Below are 19,121 nucleotides of genomic sequence, written 5' to 3'. Positions count from 1 at the left end.
AGCCTCATACCTGGGACCTTCTGATTTCTGTGCATGGCCTTACTAGTGGGTCAGCTCCATGACCATTGTGGCAATTGCAGAAGCTTGTCAGAGCTGCAGCATCACACTACATGTTTTCCAGAGAGCCCCAATGCAGTCTGCTGTCATATTATCATGTTCTTAAGGAAAAGATCTTCCTGTGGTCTAGATCCTTACTTTCCCACAGTGCTTCCAAGTAGACTTCCCAAGTCTACTTTTCTAAGAACTCCTGAGTTACTTGTGTTCCATAGGAGAGTGGACTTTTCAGCCTCACTTCAGTTCCACATTTGGAACTACCTTCTGTGCTTCTCAAACTATATCCACAAGATCTTTGACCATCTGGTGACCTTTATCAGATTACTGCCCAAAGATTTTTTCCAGAAGTTTGACACTCCAATTATGGAGGGTCATATGTCATGTAGAACATCCTGCAAGCCTCACTTGACACAGCAGGGACAGCAGTCTGTGTTTTCACCTTCTCCTTGTTTCCCAAGCAATTTCTTTGGCTTCTGTGTTTCCAGGGAGAAAAACAATTGTAAAAGAAAGAGATTCTGTAGCATCCATTCCAAAGGAGCTCTATGGACCACAAATGGGGGTGAGCTGGAACATCATACCACAAGCAAGCAGAAGTGGTAGGCAATATCTTACTCTTCTACTGGTTGTTTAGTGAAGTGTTTAACCTTTTTTTTTATGGACTTCTTGCATCTGAGTCTAAGGAACATTAGTATTAGACCATTCCTCTAATTGCCTATTCTTCTGGTCTGTGTAACAGATGTTTGCTTTCTTGGCTAGAAGTTGTCCTTGGGTGACTTGAGATCGGAAGGAGGTATGCTTTCCTCCCCAGAAGTATAGTATATCAGGTATCAGACATTTCTGCTAGCAATCTGCCTGGGTTCTTGAATGAGCTGCAAAAAAAATAGGTCATTTGAAGCATCTGTATCACAAGCAGGAAGTCCATGACAATGTTTTGGAGATTTTGCTACAAGAATGTGGTTAACCAAGACCTATGCATCCCATGGACGTGGACAGGAAATGTTCTTTTTACTCCAGAGCATCTTACAGACCCTTTTGTAATCAACTATTGAAGGACAGTGATGTACTCATGTCAGCCATGCATGAGCTTTCTTCAGAGCTGTTTTGAAAGATGAAATAGGCGATGATCATTCTGACAGCTAAACATAGGCCAAAGAGGATAAACATAAGGCAGATGTGACATCATTTAAATTTTTCTGTTGTACTTCTCTGTTCAACTTCATTATTAATTTTTTTTTAATGGCCAGAGAAATTTTTTCCCTTTAAAGAAATATTCTAATTAATAGAAGAACGAATAAAAGGCAAATTTATATGGCCAAGTAGACTTATATTTGGCATGTGATACACAGAAAAGCCAATTTTCCTTTCCTTGGCCTCATTGTCTGCAGTTCTGATTTATTTCCTGGATGATGCTGGGTTCCTTTCTCAGCTCAATCTATTTGACAGCTGTTTCAGCACTGCACTTCCAGTCTGGTGGCTTCTTTGTTTCTGTTGATACCACATAATTCTATCTTGATGGGTTTGTTAATATTTTTCCTCCTTTATGAATTAAGTTTTCAAGCAGGATCTGACTATCAGAGTTGTTTCCACTGTTTCTGAACGCTTTTTGCATGGTCAGAAATGGTACTTGAGCACCGAAGTGTTTGTGAATGTTCATCACAGGCCCTTCATAAGTTACACTGATCTTGGAAAGAGGTGTGTATTAAAGAAAATGTCTGGAAGCAGAACACATGCAAAGATAGGCATATATTAAAGTTAAAGACAAGACCTCAAAATGGTGCTATGTGGATGTGCAGCAGCGCAGCTTAAGAAATGGCATTTCCTGAGCTGAGAAACTTTCGATGAAATTCACATTCGCTTCACTTTGTTGAAGTCATTGTATAATGAGTTCATCCCTGGCTAGAAACCAGAGAAAGTTGGTGAATTTGATATCAGTGCTCACAAGTCTCTTAAAGGAGAGGTAAACCACTCCTAAGCAATGAAGTGCTGCTATCATTTTACTTGTATGCTACAATTGCACAACGCTGTTATTAAAAGCTTTTGTAAAAATAGAAATCTGCATAATAAAGTTGTTATTTTGTCAATTCCTGTTACATTTTTTAATTTACTCCCTCCTTTGTGGCTAGTCAAATTCGGACCAACAGGCAGAAGACCATTCACAAATAGGTTGCCGCAGGCTGATATCCAGCATCAAGATTAATCCTCTGAATTCACAAGGCAAACGCTAGGGTGTGAAATTCAGGTATATACATGGTTACCCAACAGTTTTCAATAAAAAACAGAAACAAACCATGTTTTATATATTTTCATAACTGGATTTACATTTGACAGTAACAGCCACACGCTCAAGATCTAAATAAAACTGAAGTCAGTGGAGAAAACAAAGTATTATTGGTAATGATGTAAAGGTGGTAATTCAGAAACTTGATTTTAAAGCTCATGTTGAATATACACTGAAGGAAAATTTAATGAGTCTGATTTGGATTAGAAATAGTATCACATCAGGAGAAAGCTACGTGAGGAAAGGGCAAGACATATACCTGGGTGAAGACTGGTCATTATTGATAAGCAGTATCAGAGTAGAACTCAAATTACAGTGTTGGGTTTTTAATGAGATCCTAAACAAATTAACATCTTGCTTTAGCAGTAAGAAGGCTATCTTTATCTGAAACTAGTCTAACATGCCTGAAACTAAATAATGTGTGCTGAGTAGTTTGTAAAGTTAATAGAATGCAGAATTTTCTAAAAGGCACATTCTGTTTGAGAGCAGTTTGTTTTGTAGCTTTCACTTATGTGATTTTGCACAATATTAAACCAAAATCCTAATCTAGTCGTGTTCAGTACTGACTATGAAACACGGTGGTAGCCCAGGGCTTTATGGCAATTGTATTGCCTTAATGCATTTCAAGAAGTGTAACAAAAAATTCATAGCCTCTGTCACTGGTCATTTCAAAATCCTAAGGTACAGATTCAATTTCCACCCAGAAGCCTATCTTCCTAGGTTTCTTAGTTATTATAACACAGTTTAAAGGGTCACACACTTTTTTACTATTCTTTTTTTTTCTAATTTCCCTATTCCAAGTACAAAATCTTGGACTTCATTGTGAATGAGACATCTGTAGTCACAAATATATTTGATATATGCTTCTTAAAATCAAAACCAGATGTGCAGATGTGTTGACTGTATAGTGATATGCTAATAACTACAGCAGAGAGTTTTAGATACTCACTTGCTGGTCTCAGGGCAGGGTTATATCAAGGCAGACTGGAATTAATTTAGAGCCCTTCAGCCCCATCATTGAATCCTTCCATGGACTGGCCTTAGAAGCCAAGGATTGTGCCATATACTCTGGATTTAGAATTATCCTTATATCAATGGAATTCGTTCATAATATAAGCATGTATGATGCACTGTCTGAGCTCAGTGATCTGTCAGAACAATTGCAGACAATAGACATTACACCGCCAGAAGCTGGCTCACATTTGTCAGGACAGGCTTAGATTTCTGCTTGCATTGTTGTTAGTTTAAGAATAGATGCAATAAAGATGGCAGTGCCAAATAAAATTGTACTATGAAAACAGGGATATGCATGACAGCAAAGCTGTTCAAATCCTTGTAGCAAAATTAGAAGCCTGGCAAGCAGTAAAAAGAACAAACCAAAACAAACAACAAAACCTCTCTGATGACAGGAAGACTTTTTAAGCCTAAAGCTTACTCAAACATCTATTTCTTTCTTGCAGATTAATTGTGTATTGTAGTCTTCCCTGATCAAACACTGAACCCATGCTAAGAATGGACTGAGTCACTTTCAAAAGTGTGATCCACAGATAACCAAAATCATTGCCTTGGTAGTAATTATTTCAGTGAATTTAATTCTCCAGTAGAACATGAAGATGGCTGCAAAATGTCACAGAAATCCCTAATGTCTTACCAGCTAGTCCTAACATCTTTTCTCTCTCTTTTTGTTTCCTTTTTTTCTTTTCAATATTTAGTAACCTTTGGCAGATTTATTTCTGTATATGGACTTATTTCCATTTTTCAAGCCGAAACTTTTGGCAATTTGTGTGGCAGAAACATTGTGAACGTTTTATTGTATGATCTACATATAATTGTAAAATATTAATGGAATATAAATGCATAACTAAGAAGGTAATACTTTGCCAGCCATTAATTTAATATGACAATAATGTCTGTCATAGGGAAATGGGATCCATTAGTGGTTTCATGGCATACAAAGGCCTTATTTCTTCATTGCCCTGTCTGTTACTTCCAATCTGTGCTGACAATTATACCTCATTCTTTCACAGGTAGAAACTCTGAAAAACATCCTCGCCACTTTAACTGATACAGTATCCATCAGGAACTTCTGCATCATTTATAAATGTTACAGATCCACTGCTGAGTATTTGATGACGCTTCGGTTTTGATTCAGGTATACTCAGTCAAAACCAATTCCAACAACATAAACCAACAGTAGCATTTAATGTGTTTGAAAGTGTTTATGCAGCACACTTCAGCTGATCTTTTCTCTTCAGAAACGTAAAATAACTGCCATTCTTTTTCACTGAAATAGAAAGCTTAACAGCTTTTCAAAGAACTCCAATAATACATTTCATAATGCTCCCATAAATTATTATAATAGCTCTTTTGATGAGTCAGAAAATACTATGTATGCTGTTTAAATAATAACTTCTAGCATGCAATTTACAGCTCTAAACATATTTTTTCTTATACAATTTATACTACATGGAAACGTCTCCTCAGAACAAAGAAATAAATTACAGGTCCAAAACATAAGTGGCAATAATACCCATGTGAATTTCTCTCTAAATATATTTTTTGCTTTATTCAAACAAGAACTTACAAATAAAAACTATTTCCATGATCAGGATATGCTGCAACAGCTCTACTTTGCTGAGCCTTGTACTGCTTGTTTGTTCCAGGACTGGACAGAAAGAACCAGACTCTTTTCTGCAGTTCTCTCTCCAGAGGGATTATTTTAGCCTGCTTTCAGCATTGCCTGGTCTTTCCCAGTCAGCTTTGATAATCAAACATAGTTAGTTGCCTGAAACAGACAAATGATGTAAATTTACAAAAGGTATGGATTTAAAAAACAAAACAAAACCCAAAACCAGGAATAGATTTTAAAATTTTGTGTAGTTAACATTTTTCATGACAAAATATTGCAGTGTTTGGTCAGTAGTTTTAAAAGTGTTTTAAAATGCCTTTGGCAAGATGAATGCAAGGCTGTCAAGGAGAAAGAAATGTCTGCACTTTGCTGAGAACTTGTAAAAGAATGGAGAAAGGAATTTGGCAGAATTTATAGAGACAAGTTATTTTTTTTTTCCCTCTTTGCACTACTAAATACAAACTCCTAACATAGATGTTTTATAAACAGATTATTTAAACATGAGGATAATTTTGCTGTTCAGGCTTGTAGTATTCTGTATTGTGATTTCTTGCTGTTCGATTATTTTCTATCTTGTTTGCTACTTCTCATTAATTTTTTTTTTCTCTACAATCAGGTGTGTATTTCTTCAATCTTTTTCTGTTGATTCAAATCTATAGAACTGTGCAAGCATATCTTGATACTGGTGTTAGGACTTATCAAAGAAAAGATTTGATGCACTTTCCTATAGCTTTTAGTAATATAAACTTAATAGTTGTGATATGGATACTTGGGATAGTTTTGCAGATATGTAATAATAGATAAGGTACAGCAGTGGCAAAATCTGTGAGGCTGTGTCCTACATTGTCTCATCTATCTGCTTCATAGCATGTCCTGGAGAAAACAGCAGTTTAAGCATCATGGTCACTCAGCACTGTTTTTCCTGCTGTTTCTGTCAACTGTGCCTGTCCTACCCCAGCCTTTTGTCATGTGGATTTTTATCTTTTATGAAGCTGTCTAAAACTGTCAGATCATTGTGTGCAGGCCACCACCATTAAATATCGCAAGAGTGACATTTTCCTAGGTGCAGAGGTCAACATAATGCTTACACATCACTTAAATTTTATTGAAACTCTCATTTGAGACCTTCATTCAATTTTTCTAACTGACAAACCACAAACTTCACTAATTCCAGTAACTGTTTGCCATATTTGGGTAAAATATATGTAAAATGTTTCCTTTTTGGTTTGATGTCTTTGTTTCTAAAACAGAGAGATTTGGGGTTGCCGTCTTCATTCCTTTCTCTCATTGTGTATTATGGTCTCAGTTCAAACACATCAGTCAGGAGCAGGCTGGGTAGGTTTTTAACACCAACGCACTAAGAGGGAATCAGAAATACATGACAAACACACTGGCTTTAGGCCTGCCTACAGAGGACTCATACCAAGACTAAAGGGCAAGCAGGAGCATTCAGAAGGAAATGAATGACTTCCTTCCATGGTAAGCATTTCCTCTTTCTTGAGATTATTCCTGATGCTGGCATCCTCTTGCACTGCTGCCTTGGGAATAGGGTAACAGTTGTGCTGCCTGAGGCACTGAAGAGCAGCTGGATCTCGACTCCATGCCACCCTGCCACCCATGTTACATGGCCTGAATCAGCTTGCTTTAGAATAGTTCTTTAATAGCTGGATATCTGGTTAGTTTGGTTTGGAATATCTTTTTCTACCAATACAATAAAGGAAAAAAATACTGAGGAAAATAATTGTTATTTAATAAATGCAAACAATAGTTCACAGTTTCTAAAAGTTTTTAATTTATACACCTTTTACCAATTTTCTGTGTGAAGTTTTGCAAATCCTGCCTATCACTAAACCCATGATTTCTAACAGTACTTGCTGAATGTATACAGAACAATAGAGAGTCTTGGCATAGTTTAGTCCTCTATCAAAACTAACACGCTTTTGCCAAAAGAAAGGAAATATCTCTCCATTGTTCTGTTGCTGTAGGTGGAGTAAACAGATCTTTAGGGAGTCCCTTATTGCTCTAGGAAGTTATTACAGAATGGAATTACAGCAGAGACTATGGGAATATTTACTCAAGAGTTCAGTGGAACTTGAAAGCTGTTCAGCTCACTTAATAAAATGTTTATGTATCCTGTGTCAGTACACACCAAACCATGTCAAAGAGCACAAGTTCAGATCGGCTGAGTGCTTCTTACAGAAAGCTTAAAAATAACAAGTTAGATAATTTCATAGAACCATAGAATGGTCCTGGCTGGAAGGGACCTCCAAAGGTCACCTGGTCTAATCTCACTCCAGTCAGCAGGAACATTCTCAACTAGATCAGGTCACCCAGGGCCTTGTCAAGCCTCACCTTGAGTATCTCCAGGGAAGGGGCCTCAACTGCCTCCCTGGGCAAACTATTCCAGTGTTCCACCACCCTCACAGTAAAGAGCTTCTTCCTCCAACCCAATCTAAATCTGGCCACCTCTAGTTTGAAGCCATTGCCCCTTGTCCTGTCACTGCAGGCCTTTGTAAACAGCCTCTCCCAGTCCTTCCTGTAGCCCCCTTCAGGTACTAGAAGGCTGCTAGTAGGTATCCCCAGAGCCTACTCTTCTCTGGGCTGAACAACCCCAACTCCCCCAGCCTATCCTTGTAGCAGAGGTGCTCCAACCCCCTGATAATTTTTGTGGCCCTCCTCTGGACCCTCTCCATTGTGTCCTTCTGGAGACCAGTACACAGCGCTCCAGATGAGGTCTCACCAGAACAAAGTGGTAGAATCACTTCCCTGGATCTGCTGGCAACGCAATTTAAATCAGTCTGTTTAGATTTTCCCCCTAGACAACACTGTAGCCCTTTCCAGGGAAAAAGGGAAAATTCTCCAGTAGTAAGAGAAACATGTCCCTGGTCCTACAGTAATCCAAGGGTGACAGAATACTAGTTTGCCTTTAATGCCTGTGACCTCAGCAGCTGGGCATTTGTTTAAAAACAAACAAACAAAACCCCACATGAATATGGTATTAATGGATTATCTTTTTGCCTTACTGCAATCCTACAGAGGATTTTTCAACTCACTTTTCAGTTATGACTATATATAAACATTTTAAATTGTCCAAAACAAGAGCTTTGGTTAGCAATTAATTGTTTTTCTTAAGCACTTGTAGTTTATCTGAGGGCAAAGAGAACCATTTAGAAATTCAATTACATCTCAGCTATGATTAGGATACAGCAATATTTTTCTGGTATGATTCATAATAGTGCTTCTTATTTGGCTTTATGTAATTTCAGAGACTTCCTGTACCCCTTTTTTCCCAAAACAGAAATATAAGAGGATTTCCAGTCTGATACATCTGATTAACAGTGGTTGTTATTCTACTCCTAGCAAACTGTTATTTTGTGGTTTTCTTTTTTTGGTTTGTTTTGGTCTGGTTTGTGTGTGTATGTTGGTTTGGTTTTTTGTTTTTTTTCACCCTGTACTGCTTAAGCTCATAAGCTGGGACACTGTGGAATTTGTCTGCAGTTTGGGGAAGAACACTTCATAAACCCTGTGATAAAAGGGCAAGGACTGACGTTAACAGCATTAAAACCTTGTACGATGGTTTCAGAGCAGGTAAGATTGGACTCTAGCCTCCTGAAGCAAGAGGCCCCATTCACATGCTCGCTGTCTACACAAAATTGGTGGGACACGTACACTCCACAGACACCCTTTCCTAACAGCACCGCTGATGTTGCTGGCTCTGCAGTACTCCTCCGAGCGTCTGGAGCAGCGGTGCACGCTCACGATTCGGTGCACAGTGGCACAGCTGCTTCAGAAGTAGCTCCAGAGGCTGGCGGTGGTAATCTGTTTCTGAAGAGCAACTGCGCCCGGGTTGATCCATACGTACTCCTTCCCAGCCAAGCTTTTCATAGAACCTAAGCTACGCTCCTAACGATGGCTGTGAACTGTTGGGTTTGTTCCTATGCTCTGTCCCCTGCACGGAGCACAAGCGGAACTTTACCCAAAACACAAAGAAAGGCAATTCATCGCACACAGGTCCAGTTTGACGTCAGTGCTGCATCTGCGGCCGCTTGAAACGCCGCAACTTCCCCAAAGCCAACGTAGCTGCTAACGTGGAGTCTGAGTAAGAACGGCAAATGACTTTCGGACTCCACAATGCGGCTTTTCCTCAAGTCAAGGACAGGAAGCTCACGCTGACACCCAGAGGCCCTGCTCAGTCGCGCAGGCACCGGCCGGGCCGTAGCTGACGGCTGCAGGGAACGGACCGTGGGCAGGCGACGGGCCCGCAGCACCCTGAACAAACACAGACCCCAGGTTACCGCCACCACCCGCACCCGAAACCCCGCGCGTGCGCCTCGGACGGGCCCGCTCGCTGCAGGGGCGGGGCGAGCCTCGCTCGATGACTCGAGGTGCAGGAAGCGCTGCCTGGTTGCTGCCAGCCCAGAGCGATCGCTGCCGGAGTAGTTCCCCCCTCGCCACCCCGGAGCTCGCATCGCTGTCGGGGGAAAGAGGATGGTGAGAGGCAGCCGGGACGGGCTGGTCTGGGACAGGGCGTCTCCACGGCCTCGGCCTGGGCTGCGGAGCGAGCTGGGGGAAAGAGGGAGGGCGAAAAGCAGGGAGCAGGGCCGTGAGTAAGCAGTTCCCGGGCCACGCGGGGTCGGACTCGCCGCGGGCCGATGCCGGGCCTGGGCCTCGCTGCCGGGGCCCGGGGCTGCCCGGGGAAGGGAGCGGCCGCGCTCTGCTCTGTCGGGCAGTCGGTGTCCGGGCGGGTTGGCGTGGGAGCGCGGCGGTGGCAGAGGGGGCCGCGACCTCTTCGGCCCGGCCCGGCGTGACGCTGCAGAGAGGCGGGTGATGGCTGCGCGGCTGCTCCGAAACGAGTCCAACGGGCGAAGCAGCATCGCTATCCCCGGCGAAGGGCTAGGCAGGGCTGAGCAGGGAGCGAGGCAGGCACCGGGATCTCGCCTTTTTGCTCTTGCTGCTCCTCTCCGTGTACCCGGGACGGAGGCAGCGGGCTTGCTGCTCTGGGACTTGCAGCTTGTGCTGTTCCCTGAGTGGGGGCTCTTGATCTGAAACGGAAAGAATTTTGACTAGAGAATGGGCCCCTGCTTCAGGTGTGGGAACAAATACTTCGCATAAAAAAAAACCCTGCAAAGAAGGTGACCAGAACTTCCCCCAGGGAATAGTTTTTCTGGCAGCATATTAGCTATACTAATGGATTTTATTTTGTTCATTGCAGTTTCGCAACCAGTATGACAATGATGTCACAGTTTGGAGCCCACAGGTAAAATCTTTAGAAGCTTGCTGACTGGCTTTTTACTTGTTTTTGGTTGTCCTTTGCTCTTGCAGCAGCGGTATAGGTTGTATTCAGGTGCCCGAAACTCACTACAGGCTGCTTCCTTCAGATTTCTGGAAAGCCATAACCACTTTGTTAAACTTTTGGGGGGTGATGGTTAGGTCTGCCCTGGTACCTTGAAGTACTTAAGGCCATTGCTTTCTAAATGTACTTTTGAGACACAAAGTAGATGCTATCATCATTGAGGGTTGGACTAGATGATCTTTGAAGGTCCCATTCAACCCAAACCATTCCATGATCAGTTTACAGGCTTAAAATAAAAAAGCTGACAAGTTATGAAAAAGCATGAAGTTGCCCTTAAATCTCCTCCATGTGAGGCTGCTACTAGGTCATACTTTCATTTCCTAGCTAATACTGGAGAGGAGCTGTTTAATTTACAATGGTGAAGAGCTTTCTTTTATTATTAAGAACTTTACTATGTTCAGATTGTTCAGAACAAACCCAAATTATTGAAAGTTAGTATTTAGTGCTTAAGTGAGGATATGCTGACTTCTTCAAGTATGACAGAACAGCACCTGCTTCTGTGCACACAACTTTGACCACCTTGTAAGCTCCTATTTGAATGACTATACCTATGTGGTCACCTAAGGTATGAAATCTGAGATAATGATTTTTGTAGTACGAATTCACATATCTTAATTTGCTAAATTGAAATGCTCCCAGACATCCCTGTTGATACAAATCCCACTTATAAAGCTTGTAATTTCACTGTAGGAACTACTGTATTCCACTCCATAACTGGTAGAATGCAGCTGTGGGCTGTGGTTAGCAGCTCCAGTACTTGCAGAGTAGCAGTGGGCGTGCTGAGTGCTTGACATAGGCTGGCCAACTGGAGTGCAGAAAATTAGCTACTTTGCCCTCTGTGGTTGCATTAAAAGGATATTGTTGCAGAACTTGTGGGGACTTAACTCTCTTTAAGACCCCTACTCCTCTTTCAGACTTTACTGCAGTTGACTAATAACTTGTTCAGAAGTTATTAGGGAATGGATGGTGAGACAACAATTGCATAAGACTCGTTTCTTCAGGAAACTCGATTAAAAGTTAAGCGTCCAACTTCAGCTGCAGGTTCTGCCTTTGAATCATATTGGGTCAAGCATTGATTCCTGTCAGGACAGTGGCAAAAGTCTTGCAGTTCTTACAATGTTTTATTTTCCAGATTTATTGTATTCAGCAGTGAGTTGCTCAGAGATGCCTAGATTCTGTTGGTTAATAGTGAGGCATTTGCAGAAGATAATTGAGAAAGTCTTCTAGTTGTAGGATTAAGCTGTTAGGCAGTAAATGTACCTGTTCTGGAAATCAAAAACCACTGGAAATTGATACAGAGGATTAACTTCAGAATTGTTATCTTTGTTTTTTATTCTGCAGGGCCGAATTCATCAAATAGAATATGCCATGGAAGCTGTGAAACAAGGCTCAGCTACTGTGGGGCTGAAGTCGAAAACACATGCTGTGCTGGTCGCTCTTAAGGTAACTTCAAAACTGTGCTCTCAGGACAGTAATGTTAGTAGAGAAGTTTTGGTTTGGCAAATGAGTTGTGTGCAGTCTAAGCTTTTGTAAGTAATGTAAATCCAATCCCAGCTTCCTTTTGCTTCAGTACCAGTATAGAGCTATAAATGCTTCCAGTACCTATGCAAAGCAGATTTTCACAAAATGATGGAAATGAGTGGAAGATTTTTTTTCCCCCCTTTAAAAGATGTTTCTCTTTCTTTTTTTTTTAGTCTAGTTATTAAGTAGTAAAACTATTTATTTCTCTTCCCAAAGCTTTCCAAAGTGCACGTCTGCTCTTTCGTTCTGACAATTTCCTACTGAAGTGGAAATTTCTTGTCTTCTGTTGCAAGTTTATAATGGTTTTTTTATTGTTATTGTTTCATTATCATATTCAATTCTTGCTATAAATGTTAGCAGATTTCTCCACAGCGCTTGGCAAACTGTTCAGTCTGCCACAATGGCTTTCTTCTTTTATGCATAGAGAGCACAGTCTGAGCTGGCAGCTCATCAGAAAAAAATCCTGTACGTTGACAACCATATTGGTATCTCAATTGCTGGACTTACTGCTGATGCAAGACTCTTGTGGTGAGTATCTCAGTTGTTGACATACACACAGAGTTCTGCAACAATGAGTGAAAGTTCATTTGTAGACTATTGCGAATGAAATTTTATGACCAGCTAAGGATTAGTCTGGAGTTACTGCTCTGGTTTACTATGGCAAAGACCTCAGCGTGAAATTCTGGCAGATTTTTAACTGTTTTTTGACCCCAAGTTTTGGTTTTGTTACTAGCAAGAGTCTTGCCTGTTTTCCTCAGTGTGATGGGGTTTCCAAGCAGCCTGGGAAAGTGCATTGCTTGATTTCCTCTACCAGCGCTTTCTGTGTACACGCATTGAAGAAAGTTACTAAAAATATACACTGAGACACCTTCAGAGGGTCTTGCTGGCAAAGTTCATGTTGGGGGGGAAATTTCAGTCCACCACACCGGCCACACAGCTTCATCAGATGAGGTAAATGTGTACAGAAGGAGGAGCGTTCCTCAGTTTGATAGGAAAGGACAAAAGAGGCATGAGAAGAATAAGAAATTTTAATTGCTGTAAGGTTGCAAAGAAATGTAACCATTTAACTGTGGCTCTTTTCCAGATGATCCTTCTGTTGCCTGCCTGAACTTCTACCTTCTTTGCATTTGTATGGCTGAAATACTGTAATACCCAGTCAAGTGTGTGGTCAGCTTTCTAAATGACAATGATAGGTCACGATGAAATGAAATTATGTAATGCATTTGACCCTTTTTCTCAGTGAGCGGAGCTGAAACAAAAATATACTTACCTTAATGGACAAATACTGAGACACAAACTCACTGTGGCTTTGATCTGAGCATTGGTTTCATTCTGGTGGGTCTTGTTTTCTTTTTTTCTCAGCAACTTCATGCGTCAGGAGTGTCTGGATTCCAGATTTGTGTTTGATAGACCTCTTCCAGTTTCTCGCTTAGTGTCACTAATTGGAAGCAGTATCCTTTGTTTGTAACACTCCATAGCTTTTCACTTTTCCATACTTGTACCTAAAAATGATTTCCATTTCTCTCAGCTTAAAAGTCATGATTTGAAATTAAGTTGTTTTTTTTTTTATCCAGATACATTCTGTCAGATTATATCCCATAACATTCACTGAACTGGTAGAGCAGCCATCAAGTGCTATGCAACATTTAACATAGCACTGTTTGTCTGTTCCACAGCCCTGTGCCTCTGGAGTAGGGAGAGGAAAGATGTCTGCTCTGGTCAAAAAGTGATCTTTTACTGGATCACAGCTGCTTGCTCACATTTCTGGGACAAATTCTGTCTCACATGGAACATAACAGAGGCCTCATGTTCTGACTGGGTGTCTAGGAGAAAATTCAGGGGGTAAGAAATGAGATGAGGCCCTGCAGCATTAGGTGAACTCTCTGTATTGGTTGAGTGCACTCCTCAGTTACTTCACCTTTGGATGAAAAAGTCAGTATTCCAAGTAAGTCCTGAGATTTGTTTCTTTGAACACAGCCTTCACACTGTGAAAAGGTTTTCAAAGACTATGTAGAGATTTTGGTGCATCACTGCTTGACTTAGGAAGATATTTTGGGTAATTAATACGCCCTTTTGAGATTATTTCCTTAAGTTAGGTAAGAAACCCAGATACCAACGCAGCGCTATGGCAGAAGACCGTATGGTGTAGGACTGCTCATTGCAGGTTATGATGTAAGTAAGCTCTGCTAGTTACTACTGGGCTAAAAGAAAACGTGCTTAATGCAATTTTACACAACAAATAGATGTTAAGAGGGGAAGACAGAAGGAAAAGATAGACTCATCAAAATTTGCTGAATAAAGAAATAATTTTCTCTATCTTACCCTAAAACACAACCTATGAAGATGGCTATCAATAGCTAACCTTACTTAACTTATCAGGTAAAAAAGAAGAACTAACTATTTTAAGGTGCAAAATAAGATACTGCAAAAATTATCTTTGTTTCTGTTTCAAGGGATCAAAATGTTGATCCTATGATGACTTGTTCTTTTACTAGTGATTATGGAGCTTTACAAACTACTCTTTTAAATGCTTTTTATAAAATATGGATGTGGAAATCATCACTGGCTTCTCTCTTGTTTAACCACAACAATTTACTTAATGAATCACACACAGTATCTCTGGGCTGAAGATTGTTCATATGAGGAAGTTTGAGGGGAAACTGCCATCTTGCATGGCGTGATAAAATCCAGAGTGGGTTTTTACTTCTGTGCAGATAAGATGGAATGTGTGTAAAGTATCTCCTGCAAGCCATGAAGTGGGAAGCATACATAAGCACAGTACAGTTTGTGGAACAGAAAGAAGCATTTTTGTTGCCAGCTATCCTGCCCAGACTGAACTAAATGTAAACACAGATTTTAAATGTGTGTTTGCTTGTTTGTTGTTTTTTACAATGGCTTTGAAGGAATTGTATAAGCAGTGTAAAATATGTATGTGTGTGTGCCTATATGGTGCATGATGAAGCAAAACTGTGTTTTGGGAAATACCAGCAGCAGACTTGGTATGAGTTCATGCATCTGTTTTATAGTTTGTGGTTTTTTTTCTCCTCTTTGTAGGATATGGGTCCTCACATTTTCCAGACTTGTCCCTCTGCAAACTACTTTGACTGCAAAGCAATGTCCATTGGTGCTCGTTCACAGTCAGCAAGAACTTACTTGGAGAGACACATGACTGAATTTGCTGACTGTGAGTAATGAAACCCTATCTAGTGCTTTTATGCTACTGCTCCATTGTTTGGCATTTAGTAAGGTAGGAAGATAAGTTTAGGGAGCCAAATTTGGCATAAATGTACATGAAGGCAAAAGTTGTAAAGAAAATGATATAAAAGTTCATGTCTAACATCTTGATGCTTATTGCATCTAATGAAAAGAGAAGTTAAGCTCAGAGAAGCGGAGAAAAAATATAAAAGCTTCTGTTCTGTTTAACCCTGGCAAAGAGCAATTCTTTCCATGTCAAAACAGAGATAATATGTAAAGGCAAGTATTTAAGTGGTGCATTCAAAATGGTGAATTAATTTTTACATAAAATGGTGATGAGGAGGCTACTGAATGGCTTCTTGGACAAAAAAATAGCGTGATTATCAGTGGACTGGAGGCAGGTCAGGTGCCAAACCAGATGCATTCAACCTTAAATGCAGAGAGAGGCTAGTTTCTCAAGGTATACTTTCTATAACCAACTCTGATCTGTACCTGAAATACCTAAGAAGAGGAGTTCTGGAAGTCAAGCTAGCCAAGGTGTTTTTCTAGCTGTCAGCTAGGAGTGGGAAGAATGTCTAGAGATACACCATATATTTAATAAATGCCTTTCTGATTTCATTTTAAGGTAATCTTAATGAGCTAGTTAAACATGGACTACGTGCCCTGAGAGAAACTCTTCCTGCTGAACAGGATCTTACCACCAAGGTAAATGCTAGGTGTTCTTAGCAAGAAATTTTACTGCCATTGTTATGAAAAAAATACCATGGAAAAAATTCCTGCAAGTTATGGCTGTCACCAAAATTTGGAAGCTGACTACTGGTAGACAGTGTCATCTTAATTTCATATGTTGCCAAGTTATCTTCTGTGTCCTTAGTTATCTCAGTTGTAATTTTCTTAACAAAAATTATACTTTCACTAAATCAGAGATTGTTAATTTGGTTGCTTCATTCCATTGTAAACTTTGGTCACTGTTGAAGGTAACATCACACACAACTAGGATCACAGCTTTGCATTGTGAGCACAGGCAGTATCCCCATCATCAAAAAGTTGCAGGAACTTCTGACAATGAAATGAGGAGCTGTTGAACAAGAAAATTCTAAGGATATCCATTAGTAGGTGTTCTGCTTGTGGCTGATCTGCCCTTTTCCATGTATCATTTGGGTTGTTTTTATTCTTAGTCCACCTTGATTTTTAGAACTCTTAAAAGAGTGAAAATGCAAATTAAGATATAAATAGTCTTGAAAAAAATATGTTATTAAATAAAGACAAAAAAATGGAAAGAAATTTAAATCCCTGAAAAGTGTCTTTACTTAGAAGGTTTTGAAACATGACAGCTTTTGTAGGGAGTCAGTCTGCCCTTTTTCTTTCTAGTACAATCTGCCAAAGGGGAGTGTTTCAATATTTCCTTTTTTCCTGAAGTAGACACAATGAGTCTTGAGAAGAGAAGACTGAGAGGTGATCTCATCAATGTCTATAAATATCTGAGGGGTGGTTGCCAAGTGGATGGGGCTATTCAGTTTTTGGTGGTGTGCAATAATAAGACAGGGAACAATGGGTATGAGCTTGAGCATAAAAGATTTCACCTCAACATGAGAAGAAACTCCTTTACAGTAAGGGTGATGGAGCACTGAACAGGTTGCCCAGTGAGGTTGTGGAGTCTCCTTCTCTGGACACATTCAAAACCCATCTGGATGCATTCCTGTACAGACTACCCTAGGTGATCCTGCTTTGGCAGGGGGATTGGACCCAATGATCTCTGGAGGTCCCTTCCAACCTCTAATGTACTGTGATACTGTGAGTCTCTTCATGATGGGAGGACACTTTTACCTGTTTCACAGGCAAAAGCTGTAAAGCCACAGAGTTGTTAGCTTCTCACTTCTCACATCTTTCACAACTTTGCTTAACAGAACGTTTCCATTGGAATTGTTGGCAAAGACATGGAGTTTACCATATATGATGATGATGATGTAGCACCATTCCTAGAAGGACTTGAGGAGAGACCACAGAGAAAGGTATATGGTTTAGATAAAAGGAGGCTTCATTGAAAGACAGGATTTTGTGAAGTGGGACCTGTCACATTCATGTTTACAACATTTAACATTCTCAACTATTCTGGTAGAGATTTAGGAGTGTGGTTTTTAAAATGTGTAGTTACTACATGAAAACCATATAATCTGAGCTGGAGACTAGGATGCTTATTAAGCCAGTTTATGCTGAAGGTATGATGGACCATTCCAAAGTCCTATCTTTACTCATTTGTGATCAAGTAATGGTTTTCATTTTATTGCAACAGAATTGGCTGCATATGATTGTCAGGCCTGCCCCAAGATGCATCCTTAGTCTCCTAATGACTGACCATCTCTGTCCTGCTTCATGTTATGTTGGATAGCACTGCTGTATAAGCTGCTTGTTTAGATGAGCTGCATTGATGTACTCATGATACTCACTCCAGGATAAACCTGATTTATTAGGTGGTGTTTTCTGCCCATCTGTAATGCATATTTTTTCCTCTCTTTAAGCCTGCTCCGCCTGCTGATGAACCTGCAGAAAAGGCAGAGGAGCCGATGGAGCACTAGTTGGTGGATGAGTTCCTCTGTGTTAACGTATATCTAATTATACAGGAAGGATTATCCATTTGCTGGTAACTATCCTCACCTATATGCATTTTCTGCCAATACTTTCTGAGGATTACGCTTAAAAAAGGAAACCAACCAACCCACCTATCCTTAAAAGGTAGACAGAAGGTCATAATTGGGTGTATTTTCTTTGACAAGAAAGGTGTAATCATTTTCTAAATAGTACATGATACTGTTTTTTAATGAAAAGCATACTGTCTTTAACTTGTAAGGACAAGTGGAAAATAAAACACTTTCTTGGAATCTGCTGTGGGTTTGGGTTTTTTAATCTGAAGAAACAGCCATTGAAATCAAGGTGCTATCATCTCTTCGACCATTTGTCAACTTTATTTACTGTATGTAAATGTGGTGCTTTTTGAAACTGTTGAACTGAGAGGACTTCAAAATGCCCACAAGTCTACAAAATAGGTGTAGAACAGATAGAACGCAGCATGTTTCCCCATGTTGTTTTGTCATTGTCTCAAACTTGACTTGAGAAGACATCCCTGATTGAATGTTTACCAGTCACATTGCACGCTGAAGAAGCATGAAGCTGCTAAACAGCTTGTGTTTTGGCTTTTTGAGTTCTCCACGTCAGTAAACCTCAGCCTGTATGGAAGTGAATTGAATTGCTTTATTTCTTGAGAGCCACCAGCCAGCCAAGGAGCATCAAAGGGCTTTTAGCACACTAATGGCCTAAATTGAAGTAAGAGGGAAGTACATACAACACCCATTACAGATTCCCTGAACTATGGAGTCTCTGCACTGCTGCTGAACAGGCTCTCCAGGGCTTTCTCCCTTCAGCTTTCTCTGCATTGGGACTGAGGGGGGTACCTATTGTGTGTTTGCCATCAGGCCAAATCCAGCAGTGCTGGAGACTGGCAGCAACTTAGGGACACCTGGCAGGGAAGGCAAATAGGTGCAAAGTGGCTGTGACTCTGTGTTTAAGCAAGTTACCATGTTGGATCATTGCATTAGAATTATTCTCACAAATACATTGAAAAGGATAAGAAACAACTTGGAGCGGACTCACGTAGGGGCTTGACATCCTGCTCAATGTATTTTTTTAAAAAAGGGCCTAAAACTTGCAACTTGTATTTATTAATGAATAAAGCATGGTGCTGTTTTGAACAGACTTCAAATAGTGTGTTGAATCCCTGTACATAGGTCAGTCATGACTATATCAAACTAATACTATCAGAGCTGCCTGTTTAGGTCTAAGCACTATATAGCAGCTTTTAAATTACTTTTTTTCCCTTATTCTTCTTTCTCTATATATATTGTATTTTTTCCCCTCATAATTATTTTAGTAGAAACCCAACATGGTGGGGATTGAAAGAGACTTCTGGAGATCATCTAGTCCAACCCCTAGCAAAGCAGGTTGCACAGGAACATGTCCAGGCAGGTTTTGAATCTCTCCAAAGGAGACTTCATAACCTCTCTGGGCAGTCTATACCAGTGTTCCAGCACCCTCAA

The 19,121-nt window shown here is 40.4% G+C and overlaps 1 protein-coding gene across 1 annotated transcript; it reads left to right on the top strand.

The window, feature by feature from the left end:
- Positions 1-9,322: 9,322 nt before the first annotated feature.
- Positions 9,323-18,750, top strand: PSMA1 (proteasome 20S subunit alpha 1). The gene is made up of 10 exons (XM_068148060.1): positions 9,323-9,452; positions 10,174-10,218; positions 11,656-11,757; positions 12,260-12,363; positions 13,198-13,286; positions 13,937-14,007; positions 14,890-15,019; positions 15,656-15,735; positions 16,938-17,042; positions 17,550-18,750. The coding sequence occupies exons 1-10, from the start codon at positions 9,450-9,452 to the stop codon at positions 17,604-17,606; spliced, it is 786 nt and encodes a 261-aa protein (XP_068004161.1). The 5' UTR covers positions 9,323-9,449; the 3' UTR covers positions 17,607-18,750.
- Positions 18,751-19,121: the final 371 nt, after the last annotated feature.

Source organism: Melanerpes formicivorus, unplaced genomic scaffold (assembly GCF_026170545.1).
Source record: "Melanerpes formicivorus ecotype bairdi unplaced genomic scaffold, bMelFor1.0.p_v2 SCAF_16, whole genome shotgun sequence".
Lineage (NCBI taxonomy): Eukaryota > Metazoa > Chordata > Aves > Piciformes > Picidae > Melanerpes > Melanerpes formicivorus.
Note: the sequence above shows the minus strand (reverse complement) of the source record. Positions and strands in the feature narration are given on the sequence as shown.